The sequence below is a fragment of the Liolophura sinensis genome, chromosome 12, assembly GCF_032854445.1.
Source record: "Liolophura sinensis isolate JHLJ2023 chromosome 12, CUHK_Ljap_v2, whole genome shotgun sequence".
In the NCBI taxonomy this organism is placed as follows: Eukaryota; Metazoa; Mollusca; class Polyplacophora; order Chitonida; family Chitonidae; genus Liolophura; species Liolophura sinensis.
The window spans coordinates 30,776,739-30,790,430 of NC_088306.1; the positions used below are offsets into that span (position 1 = coordinate 30,776,739).

General features: G+C 38.9%; 2 protein-coding genes across 2 annotated transcripts in view; one reads left to right on the forward strand and one right to left on the reverse strand.

Annotated features, from left to right (window-relative positions):
• The window catches only part of LOC135479290 (remodeling and spacing factor 1-like), a 39,239-nt gene extending 34,323 nt beyond the window's left edge, over positions 1-4,916 (reverse strand). The window contains exons 1-3 of the mRNA XM_064759111.1: positions 4,772-4,916; positions 3,467-3,561; positions 1,927-2,019 (exon numbers count right to left, since the gene is read on the reverse strand). Coding sequence (XP_064615181.1) covers positions 1,927-2,019; positions 3,467-3,561; positions 4,772-4,916 — 333 coding nt within the window. The remainder of the gene's footprint in view (positions 1-1,926; positions 2,020-3,466; positions 3,562-4,771) is intronic.
• The window catches only part of LOC135479882 (DNA polymerase alpha catalytic subunit-like), a 338,179-nt gene that overhangs the window by 217,146 nt on the left and 107,341 nt on the right, over positions 1-13,692 (forward strand). The window lies entirely within an intron of this gene.

Consider the following 13,692-nt stretch of genomic DNA (forward strand, 5'->3'; position numbering starts at 1 on the left):
TAATGTCAAATGTCAAAATAGACATGCATCACATCCTTATTTAGAACATTATTATGCAATGACAATGAATACCAAAAGGTGGTCCCAAATAACAACCACACCAAAATATTTCTAAATACCATTTTATCCTGACAAAAAAAATCCAAAAAACTATTAATGATCATACTTATAAATAGGTTTTGATGATCTTTCATCTGATTTTGGCAACATTTTTACATTTTCTTCTCCTTTAACATTTGAGGGTTACATTTTTAACTCTCAAAATTTTTAACGCTGACCTGATTTAAACTCATCAACATGATTTCAAGGAGAAAATGAGTTAAATTCAGAGACATTCGGCTTTGACTGAGGTACCACATTCTCTTTTTTGTCGCACATAAATTCTAAGTGAAGGTTTACTAGTTCTGGTAACTGTTTAGTCTTTGATATAAGACTTTAAAGTGAAAGACAGTACCTGACTAATCTTTGCCCACTTAAAGACTACCATTCAAAGTATCTTAAACCAGCATTAAAACTGTTTCTAGATTTTTTTCAACCCAGTAAAGGTTTAGTGAAATTTCGTCTTGACACAACTTCAGCACGTCTCCCTTATTGAGAGCAAGGCAACGTTTACTCTAGCTCTCTAACGTCAACGGTATTTTCCATATAACAGCCGAACCTGTAGATAAAAGTAATGAAATTTGGCGATGTAGGCACAAGTGATAAATGGCTTTCTTGGAAATTGGACATACTGTATATGAGGATGTTTCTTCCACTGCTTGAACTGCTGATACAGTAGGTCTACAATGTCATTTACATGTACATGGAATTCAGCAACTATTTAAGTAGCCTACAGATTGATGGCCAGGGTACTCCTGGTTCTGGTATGGGTGGGTCTGCAGGTGATTTTGAGCCCTATTAAATGTTTACAAAATTATGATAAGATTCTTGTACAACTAGATTCATCGCTCATTCTGAAACAAACGGAAACAAAGTATCACCGTAACCGCACGATCTAGGCAAGCAACTGCCTCCGGATTTTAGGCTTCAATTTTGTAGCAGTGGCTTCTAAGATGAGAGCATTGCTAGTTATCGTGGATGTTAGAGAAAGCACCTCGGCTTGAACACGTTTCAATAAACTGACTATTTTAGGAAAACAGAAAAAAAAATCCCTCATATGCGAGAAAGACAAAGGAGTAAAATTCAAATTCTTCATTCCAAATAAATTCACAGACAAAATTACAGTATCAGATTTAATTCATTTTAAATGTTGTGTAATGAGATGCTGTCTTCCCTTTCCCACAAACCTTTGGCATCAGTGATGAATTTAGCAGTGTCTCTGATATTTGTTATTTAGAAACTGCTGAAATGAACGACAAAAAATGTATTTGTACACTTTGAACAGCGTGACTAAGTAGGCCGAAGGTCTGCTTGGGACACAAATGCGATGTAAGCAGAGACGGAATGCTGCTGTAGCGGTACTTAGGCCTACTGTCTGACATAATTTGTGACATCGTCGTTGAATATTATTACACGGCATGTAAATCAACTAATTTTACGTCTGTGGTGGTCTGTAACTGATACAGACCTGACCCACAACACTTGGTGAAATGGCCCTTCAGCTAAACGTAACTAAATCATTGCAAACAATCTCAAAATGATGTCTTATGCAGTATTTTTGTGTTATCGTCTGTAACTTTATGGGTAAAAACTAGGTCACAGCTTAGGACGCGTAATCCGATAGCAAGGTGTTTAACTGGCTGCCTCGATTCACACCAGCCATTTGTGCTGTATTGCCATTTTATTTTACATGTTATTCGGCAAAATCTGATTAAAAAAATAAAGTATCATACATGTACTTTCTAGAAAGGCTGAGTATCCTGCTTTCGACTGAAATATATTTTAGTCAGGTGCTGTCTTATCCCTTAATATTATACACTGTAATACCTTGAGAATCCTCAGTCTGGTGTTTAGAGTGACTTTGGCATAACCCAATTCCTCCATCTCCCATCCGTCCATACCAGAGTAGGCATAACAAAACTGTCCAAAACAACAACAATAAATAATTAAAAAGTGGAAGGAAGCTCTGATAACAATAAATGTTGGGATGAAGAACCAGCTGTCAGAGAAATACAGTTCCTCTATAAATTCCTCAGCCCTTTCCCTCAGAGCAATTCTCAGCGCAGTTTCTGCCCATTTTCAATTTGATGATCAATGCTGTACTCCAAGGACCTGTCTTACAAAGCTGCCTTGGCACTAAGTCAAAACATTTACCACGGTGACATAACTCTTCACAACGTTACACCCGGCGCATGATGTGACCTCAAGAGAAATGCCTCTGGAAATTTTTCTTCCACAACAGCATTCCCAGGAACAACTGGGAACTGGAATCAACCACATGACCTTATTGTAACCCTTTACAGGTACATTTTCACACACACAGGCATGGTGGTTGGAGATGGAATTTATCCAGTTTCCACTATAGTTACATGCTTATGTGGGTTTACAAGTGATGACGCATGACAAGCTGAGACGACTGTGACTAAAGACAAATTATTTGGTGCCCTGCAGTAGTATACTGAAGCCAGCAAGGGAAGTACATAGGAGTTAAAGGTAAGCTTATGGATCAAGACTGGGCTGTGATAATGTACATCATCACAACCCAACAGAGCTAGCTAAATCCAAATGTAGGCCTATATTATATTTTTTGTGCTTTATTTATTAGCAGCATATAGTATAAATCTAAAGTGTTTCTGAACATTAGCTGTTCTCGTTATCGTCGTATTTTATTACACTAGCTTCTAGCCTCAGAAGCTAATCACCGATACATGTATACGTTGGAAACTGGACCCTGGATGACACTTTAACATAGCACAAATAACTGACAATCTGTGTAGAATTACAACCATACATTGGGAGTCATATTAGGATGATTTAATGCATTACAGTAGCAGAACTTGCTGTATAGTAACCCACATGACCACTTTTTTTTAGCCCCTGCTACATTTTCTTCGTGTTAACACTAGAGAATGTCACAAATACAAATATCACAGTAGTCATTCTCCATGACTGCGGGTAGTGGTACATGAGCCTTTGCTGGAACCTTCAGTTTCTAAACTAACACGTCATAGTCGTCCATGTAAACTACTGTGAAGATCTTCTTTCGATTTTGACAGCACTGTTTGCTTTATATCTCACTTTCAGGAAGTTAGACATTCAGGCGATGGTAAATCTTCCTCTGTACAACCTTAGAGGAAGCCCACTCACAGAGACCTCACTGTTGAGACCTCCTAAGTAATCGTGCAGCGTGAGCTCACTAATCACTAGGCCATGCAGGCCCCCAGATAGCTTAGTATAAAGTTCACTTGAGTACAGTATCATTCTGTGCTGGATATGTAACCCACACTCAAGAGAATTTAGCAAGACACAAAAGCTCTTAGACTATTCTTCCACAGAAAGCTTGGGTTATCATTCTAGATAATGTTACCTTTGTGACACAGCGTTCCCATTTCTCAAAGTTGGCACTGGTTTTACCCAACTTTCTCAGCAGTCGCACATGTAAGTCTATTAACACATCTGAAACTAAAAATTACACAAAGGTAATTATTATGTAACTCACTCATTCACAAAATAAAATCATACACAAATGTAACAGTCTCCATCGTAACGGTGTAATCTTACTTCACCGACAATCACATAGCTATCAATATGAAAAGAAAAAACATAAAATCAAATAAGACAATGAATGATTATGGCAATTAACAATACAAAACTCTACAGTCAAAGTCTCTAAAGAATATGCATTAAGTCACTTAAACTGAAAGACCCAAATTCCTGTTGAATGCACTGAAACATGTGCACACAAGTATATTCAATGACAGAAAATAGTGATGTGCTGGTGGAGATCATCTAGTTGTGTTTGCTGAATGAATTGGTTAGTTCCTTCTGCACTGAGCCTCTCAACATCATGGACTACGACTGGTAAACATAGCAAAACAAACAGCAAGAAATTGCTAAAAGGAATGAAATGCTACCAGTATATATGCTAAAGATCCTGGAGCTTGTTAGAAACAAAGAATGTGTGACATTTTCGTGAATTCCCTCTAATATTAAACATGAGTATAATTCCCACCAATTAATGAACACCAGAAACATTCCAAAAGCACAGGCAACATTGCACAAGATCACAATGTAATTTTACGAGAGTGTACCATCACATATTGTTCATTTCCATATGTCTTACAATATCACTTTTCACCTCAACATCTACTTTCCATTGCCTCATGTGAACCAAGTGCCTGGATGTGCACTGTATCGAATGACATCAGATTTCTAGGGTTTGCAGTGGCTTTCGTGTCTTGAGTGAGACTACTTTTGTTTTGTTATAGCATGACAATGACATAAATAACAACTCAGAAAATAAAAGCAAGTTATTGTATGAAAATATGGGCTGGCTTTCACTCACTTGGTGAATCAATGTGTTAATGTAAACAACAACCACGACACCTATCAACAGACGAATCTGAGGATAAAATCAGTGTTAGCTCATCTCAATCGGACAGTAATTCCCTCTCCTCGTACTTTAAATGTTAAGTTCCTCACGCAGTTCACTTGCTGTTACTTAACTGCTAAGTTATAATTCTTAAATTTATATATCTGAATCTACACTGTTCAAAAATACATCGTCTGCTTTATCAGATTACCCTTAGTTGTTGTTGCAGCGGCTTGCAAACTAAAAATTATGGGTTCTTTGTGCAAAGTACAGACATCGTTTACGAGAAGATTGCCTTACCATATTTGGTTTCTTCGAGGTAAGTTTGCAACTCTGCAAAAGATATCTTAGGGATACCCAGTAAATCGCCGTATCTGTTTAAAAAAGAGCAAATAACTGCAAAGTTTGGGTCATTTTGGCAAATGCTCTCGCGAGCACTCGCCATTTTGATTATGCTAATGAAGCTTTCGCAGCAATTCGTAAAATATTTCAGGCGCATTTTTCCATAAAAATTGCCACATATCACTCTGTCCCATCACTCATTACTGAATATTTTATTTCTACATTATATGTGTAAAAGCTTGGAATACTGGATTACAAATCTGCAAAGATTCTTCTACTACTTTGCGTCTACTACTGAATTTGGCATATTGTGTATTTGAGACGCGAAGGTAGGGGGCGCTCCAACCAATGAAAGCTCATAAAAATAATAACACAGGGGCTTCCAAGGGGGCGAATGAACTGTGACATCTATTATGTTTAGCATGACCTCGCAATAAGACGTGACCTACTTTGTTAAACCTGGGCATTATGTAACGTGCCAGAACAGCTTTGAACACGAGCTTTGTGAATGATGTTGTACACTACAGGTTCCGGACAAAGAGTACCGTCTTACAAAATAAATAAATAGATACATAGACGATTTACACGGCATACCATATTCTGATGTTATAACACTTACGGTGTATAATTTACAGCGTTTAACATGTATCATTTTATCTGTTACAATGTCCACTTGACACTTGCATTTAAACACACTATCGACATATTTTTTATTCAATGGCCGCTGAAAGTACCGGGAGGTGAAAAAGTGGTAAAAAAAAAAACCCTGCCCAGTACTGCCCTATTGGGTTTGAGTCTGTACTGCCCTATTGGGTTTGAGTCTGTACTGCCTTATTGGGTTAGAACCTGTAACCTCATATTTGGTCGAGCTTCGCTTTGAAAAGAAAACACCGCGCAAAATGAATGAGTTTTCTTATTTCCCTACATTTTTCAAATGGATTAAATGCAGTCAGATGTTCGAATTGCACGAATTATATTCACCTACTGTAGGTCTACCAGATAAATTACTTGGGAACATTCTTGTGGTTATAATAGATATACCTAGCATTACAGGCTGCGTGTGGAGTGACAACAGCATCTTGTGAGGCCATGCCAAAAAATACCATAATACGATAGGTACCGGTACATGTATGTACTATAGGTACGGGTACACGTACATACTATAGGTGCCGGTACATGAACATACTATAGGTGCCGGTACATGTACATACTATAGGTGCCGGTACATGTACATACTATAGGCACCGGTACATGTACATGCTATTGGTACCGGTACATGTACATACTATATGTACCGGTATGCGTACATACTATAGGTACCGGTACATGTATATAGTATAGGTACGGTACGTGTACATACTGTAGGTACCGGTACCGATACATGTACATACTTCCTAAAACCCAAAATAGAATTCAAACATAAAAATGCATTTAATCATTAATATGTAAGTAAGTATGTATGTATACTTGGGATTTAATCGTCGTCTAACCATTAACAGAAATCCAATATAACAGATTAAAATATTTTTAGCTCTCGGATGAGCCTTCTACTTCATCTTCACCAATGTGATCGCTGTTGCTCAAGTCCAGCTCATGCTGGCTTCCTCTCCGGTCGTACAAGTACTATAGGCACCGGTACATGTATATGCTGTGTACATCCCACGAGATGGTCTGACAGCAACCTGTGGATGGCTGTGAATTTCCCCTGCACTCTGTCAGATTTATTCACTGAATAATGATGACCACAGTAAAATATAAGTAAAATATCCTCGAATATGGCATAATACTACAATCCAACTGATAAATATACGTCATCTTTGACTTTCATGAAATGAGTCGAGAGCCCGCGGACAGACCTACCATGATCATGTCAACACTTGTGTCCGTTGGTTTGTTGCCATTTTACATTAGTTGTTAGAATGTATTTACAATCGAGAATGAAGACGCTGTAAATCTGGCCTGTATTGACAAGTGTGTACATCCGAAATACGGAGCTAAATTTCACCAGCTGGCCTTATGAAGAAAATGAGTAGGCCATAACGTTATTGACAAACTCTATCATGACGTACAGATTTGCTACTGACAAACTGTATCATGTGTGACGTACAAACTCTCTACCGACAAACTATCCCACGTGCGGCGTGTAAACTTGCTACTGACAAACTATCCCACGTGTGACGTACAGGCTTGCTACCGACAAACTGTATGATGTGTGACGTACAGACTTGCTACTGACAAACTGTATAACGTGTGACGTACAGACTTGCTACTGACAAACTATATCACGTGTGACGTACAGGCTTGCTACTGACAAACTGTATAACGTGTGACGTACAGACTTGCTACTGACAAACTATATCACGTGTGACGTACAGACTTGCTACTGACAAACTATATCACGTGTGACGTACAGACTTGCTACTGACAAACTATATCACGTGTGGCGTACAGACTTGCTACTGACAAACTGTATAACGTGTGACGTACAGACTTGGTACTGACAAACTATATCACGTGTGACGTGTAAGCTTGCTATTGACAAACTATCCCACGTGTGGCATATAAACTTGTTACTAACAAACTATCCCACGTGTGGCGTATAAACTTGATACTGACAAACTATTCCACGTGTGGCGTGTAAACTTGTTACTGACAAACTATCCCACGTGTGGCATATAAACTTGTTACTTACAAACTATCCCACTTGTTGCGTACAGACTTGCTACTGACAAACTATTCCACGTGTGGCGTTTAATCTTGCTACTGACAAACTATTCCAGGTGTGGCGTGTAAACTTGCTACTGACAAACTATACCATTTGTAGTGTACGTATTAACTTGCTACTGACAAAGTATCCCACTTGTAGCGTACAGACTGGCTACTGACAAACTATCCCACTTGCAGCGTACGTATAAACTTGCTACTGACAAACTATCCCACTTGTGGCGTTTAATTTTGCTATTGACAAACTATCCCATGTAAACTTGATACTGACAAACTATCCCACGTGTGGCGTATAAACTTGCTAATGACAAACTATCCCACATGTGGCGAACGTACAGGCTCGCTACTGATAAACTATCTCACCTGTAGGGTAAAGACCTCTAATATCTCCTAATTGCAAGAAACTCGCCATTTTGATATAAACTAGGCCATACCTGTCATATCCCCTGAAGGCAAAGAAACTCACCATATATATCTAGGGTAGGCCATACCTGTCATATCTCCTGATGGCAAACAAACTCACCATATATATAAAAGCCAGGCCATACCTGTCATATCTCCTGATGACAAAGAAACTCACCATGTATATATACAGGCTACGCCATACCTGTCATATCCCCATTAATGACAAAGAATCTCATTGTGTATATATAGGCTACGCCATACCTTTCATATCCCGTTGTGGCAAAAAACTCACCATGTATATATACAGGCTAGGCCATACCTGTCATATCTCCTGATGGCAAACAAACTCACCATGTATATAAAAGCCATGCCATACCTGTCATATCTCCTGATGACAAAGAAAATCACCATGCATGTATACAGGCTACACCATACCTGTCATATCCTCTTTGGTGACAAAGAAACTCACCGTGTATATATAGACTACGCCATACCTTTCATATCCCGTGGTGACAAAGAAAGTCACCATGTATATATACAGGCTAGGCCATACCAGTCATATCTCCAGGTGACAAAGAAAATCCCCATGCATATATACAGGCTACGCCATACCTGTCATATCCCCTTTCTGCTGACAAAGTTAGCTGATTATCCTTGGGATTCTGTGCGGAAGTTGATGGCATCGGAGTCGTGAAAACTTCGTTTGTGTGCACTTGAGCTGACCGGCCATCGAGTGGAAGCGCGGGAGATGGTTGACTGAAGGCGCGATTGCCCTGAAGTAAACTCGACATTTGCTTCTGTTCTACGTCATCTAATTTAGAATCTACTCCTGGGTGCTAGCAAGGGATTTGTGTCCGGTGACCTGCATAATTTTATGTGGAGCGACGCCAGATTTTACAAGGGTTTGGACGGTTGTTTTTCGGACCGAGTGATTAGCTTTCCGGCCTTTCAGTCCAGCAGCCTTGGCTGACCTCTTCATTAGCTCTCCCAAACGATGCTCTCCCATTGGAGTGGAGTAATACTACACAGCTGCATCAGGTTTGAGGCGACAATCAGGAATTGGTGAGAGGTAGAACGGACTGTCCAGAGACACAGATTTTTCTGGACGAGCACGGACGAACATCGTGTTGTGTCGTCTGCTTGTTGACAAACAGAAAGTAGTCCGTACATGTGACGTCACAGTTACAACTGTCCAATATATTAAAAATATTGGACAGTTGTGTTTACTACATAATATAGTAGGCGCTCTACACTTAGGTGTATAATAATACTAGTTACTGTAACTTTGAAAAAAGACGTTAAAATCTATTAGAAACGTTAGAAGCTCTCCATTGGTAGGATGTATGACGTCATAATTTTATAAGTTTGATGTAACTTGTATTCCGATGTATTTCGGGCCGGTGATTTCCGAGCCTGCAATTATTTTTCGTCTATCTTTGTAACTTCTTGAGATGCAGTCTCCCGATAACTGGACATTTATATGCTTGTGAACTCCCATGATTTCCCAAAGCGTACTGTGTGTCTTAATATACTATTCTGTCAGACACAACCACTATAGTTACAAAGAAAAACATGCCTACCCTGCATGATAGATGGGGCGAATTGGGAATTCAATATCAAGGACCATTACCCTGTAAATCTGTCACACACAACCACTATAGTTACAAAGAAATGCATACACACCCTGTCTGGCAAATGGAGCAAATGGGGAATTCATTATCAAGAACCTTTTCGGTGTAAGTCTGTCAGACACAACCACTATAGTTACAAAGAAAAACATGCCTACCCTGAATGACAGATGGAGCAAATTGGGAATTCAATATCAAGGACCATTACCCTGTAAATCTGTCAGACAGAACCACTATAGTTACAAAGAAAAACATGCCTACCCTGCATGATAGATGGGGCGAATTGGGAATTCAATATCAAGGACCATTACCCTGTAAATCTGTCAGACACAACCACTATACTTACGAAGAAAAACATACACCCCCTGTCTGGCAAATGGAGCAAATGGGAAATTCAATATCAAGGACCATTACCCTGTAAATCTGTCAGATACAACCACTATAGTTACGAAGAAAAACATGCCTACCCTGAATGACAAATGGAGCAAACTGGAAATTCAATATCAAGGACCATTACCCTGTAAATCTGTCAGACACAACCACTATAGTTACGAAGAAAAACATGCCTACCCTGCAGGATAGATGGGGCGAATTGGGAATTCAATATCAAGGACCATTACCCTGTAAATCTGTCACACACAACCACAATAGTTAAAAAGAAAACCATGTCCACTCTGAATGACAGATGGAGCAAATTGGGAATTCATTATCAAAAACCTTTTCGCTGTAAGTCTGTCAGACACAACCACTATAGTTACGAAGAAAAACATGCCTACCCTGCATGATAGATGGGGCGAATTGGGAATTCAGTATCAATATAAGCTTCAAGTCCGACATTCATATACCATTCGTAGTCCGTAAAGGGCGTTCCAAGTCGATAATCGCAAGATCCATTTCCAAAACAACGTTTAACACTTACTCCCAAAGACAAAGGTATGTAAGAAATTATACAAATAAGAAATAAAGCCGTTAACACACAAGAGAGAAGCGGTCATCAGTTTTCAATGATGCCGGGCAGACAATGAATATTCCAGGCATGAATTCCATATCAAAGTTCAAATTCGTTGTCCGTGAATGAGTTCCATGTCAAATAACAATTAAACAAGTATCTCAGTCGTGCTTAATTGCAACTGTTCATAAAGGCGTCATGCTGATGTAATTAGCATGGCTACCTTTACGGCACCTAGCCCCAGGTTAAGCGGTATTAGATACAGTTTGAAAATAACGAGCGTTACAGACCCTAACCGATCAGATTGTGATTCAAAAGTAACGGACGATTACGTCTTTCCCATTAATATGTAAAGATCTCATCCTACAAGAGGCGCCATCTATGATGTTACACATGACATACAAGATAGACGGTTACACTGGGCAACCAGCGCCATCTATGTTTTTAAATACCATGTACATGATAGATATGCACATAGGGATAACTGCGCCATCTATGTCGTTGATCGCAATGCAGATCGCCAGAGATTCTGAACGTTCTGTCCATACCTGCCAACGAGAGTGTTACATTCATTGTAAAATTTGAGAAACTTAGAATGAAGGCGTTTGATGGAGTATCCTTGACAAACTAGTTTTTGAACTAGCAACTTGTGACGCAGATTAAAGTCATCACAATTAACGCAAGATCTGACAAATGCTACAAGGCGAGATATATATACGCCATATGCAGGACACTTTGGTATATTGCTATCTAAAAAATGATAATTTACAATATCAAAATTGAAATTATCCCTTTTGTCGTAAAGGCGGCGTGAAAGGAGACCTTGTTCGTCTTTTGTACAGATATAGATCCAAATAAGATGTACCATAAGGACTATCTGTTCACCGCTTCAGCAATATGGGGATTATTTAATGCCAGTAGATCATTAATATACCGCCTGGTAAATGAAAAGGATCGAGCTTTTAAGATATTACTTTTAAGTAATTTTTGCATATAGGCCTAGTCGTATTCATATGAAAACAGGTGTAGGTCTGCCAAAGAGGCGTACAACTGGTATCCATTGGAATACCTATGCACTGTTGGTAAATGGTATCTCCGAATTTCACATAGATGTTATTAATGAGAAATTCAAGTAATTCAATAAATAATGTAACATCCAATGAGTGGTAACCTTTATAAAGAGTAGAACTAAAGAAAGCCTTATTGCTTCTGACGTTAATGTAACGGTGACCTATTTAAGTAAATACCGAGACAATTAACGACGATATTCTTTCAATAAGATCTTTGTGAGGAATCGTAGTATAGAGAGTAGAGAAATCCCATGTGGATACGTCTTTGTACGGTACATGCATACGAGCATCGAGTTCTTCTGTAAGAGGTTTGGAGTTGTTAAGAATCCACATGCAGTTGACACCTGAATTTTTTGTTATGGCACAACAATACTTATTCCAAAATGACTTTACTTCTTGTAACGCTCTCGTAAGTAGGGTTGACAAGAGTTTGGTGGAACAGCTTCTTGAACCTGCAATAGATCGAGCCTTGTATGGGGATTTATGCATTTTAGGAATCCAGTAAAGTTGCGGTATTTCTGTATGACGGGTAGGTATATTTACGCGCCTTTCTTTAAGAAAGGTTTTGTGTTTGTGAAATAGTTCCTCCATAGTACATGTAGTAGCAGAATACGTGGATGTCGTTGTAGATGCACATAGCTCTTGAACAAGAATTTGACAATAATAATTCTTGCAAATAAAGATGACATTATTTGGAGCCTTGTCTGCTACAATGGTGACAAATTTACTATGGAAGTCAGTGAGTGTTTCTTGCACAGGTGGATCCTTCAGAACCTGTTTAACTTTAGGTAGAGCATCAATGTCTAGATGGTGTATAGTTAAACTAACTTTCTTTTTGACAATCTCAAGCCAATCGTTAAGTACCGAAGAATCCACTTTCTCCCGTTTTGACCATTTTTTAACATACTCCTCCATTGCCGATATGATTTTTTTTTGTTTGATCCTATGTTGACATTTCTCTTTTCTTTATACTTAGGACCCCTCACAAAGAGATTCCTTAGATCATGATTCTTAATAATATTAAGGTCACCAGTGAGGACATGTTTACATTTGTCGTAGGTAAAAACTGAGGATTCACAACAGTTATAGCCGCCAGAAGTATACGTCGCCAAATCGAACTCCTTGAAGGCCTGGGAATAATTGAAAATTTTGGAAGCGATAGGCTTTGTATACTCATAGGATATGCAAGGTGGCTCTTGGATATTAAAATAATTAGGCACAGCACTACGAACATCAGGTTCATTAAAGATGCGTGGTAGGTTAATTAAATCAAGGCCACTGTCTACATACTTTATCTTCAGAAAGAGTCGATCGTGTTGAGTTTCAATTGTAGTTACAGGGCGATACAATCGAAAATACGATATGTCTTGACACAGACGTACAAGGTGAGGTGGAACATTAAAATTGTGTATGTTATTGGATACATCTTGAACTACCTGTTTTAGCAAATTCAATGTCAATGCATATAATACTATGCGTAGAGCATGCATGCTATTGGTGTCATACGACAATCCTACTAAATAGCTAACTGTAACGTGTTTGTGAATCATGTTTCTGTTGAACTTCCTCCTACCATGACTGCAAGGTCTACGTTTATGGTATTTGAATAAATTTGTTACGATGGAGTCATATGGTTGGCTAGATGTTACATTGCCGATTCCCATAACGTTATCATTCAACCCATACCGGAAGACTGAACCAATCTCTAGCATCCAGAAAAGCTCACGGTCACGGATTTTACGTTCAAATTCGATATCTCTCTAATTTGTTGATGGATAAACCGATTCTATTATCTGAATGCTGAAATGGTCCCAGTCATGGTCGGAGGCAGAGAAATGCTTGCCTATTAGCAATTGTTTCTTGCGCACCGACTTACGCTGCCCGTTCACCCGTAGATGTAGTTTCTGGGTGGTCTTCCCCACATACTGCTGACCACACTTTTTGCATGTTACCAAGTAAATACAATTTGATGCAATACAACTTAAGTTAACGTAGGAATTAACAGAATAACATTTACCAGTCAGTGCGGAAATAAAAGTGGCGGATGTATCAAATGATGGACATGTAAGACAATTGGTATGTCCACATCTGGAAATAGTTAAA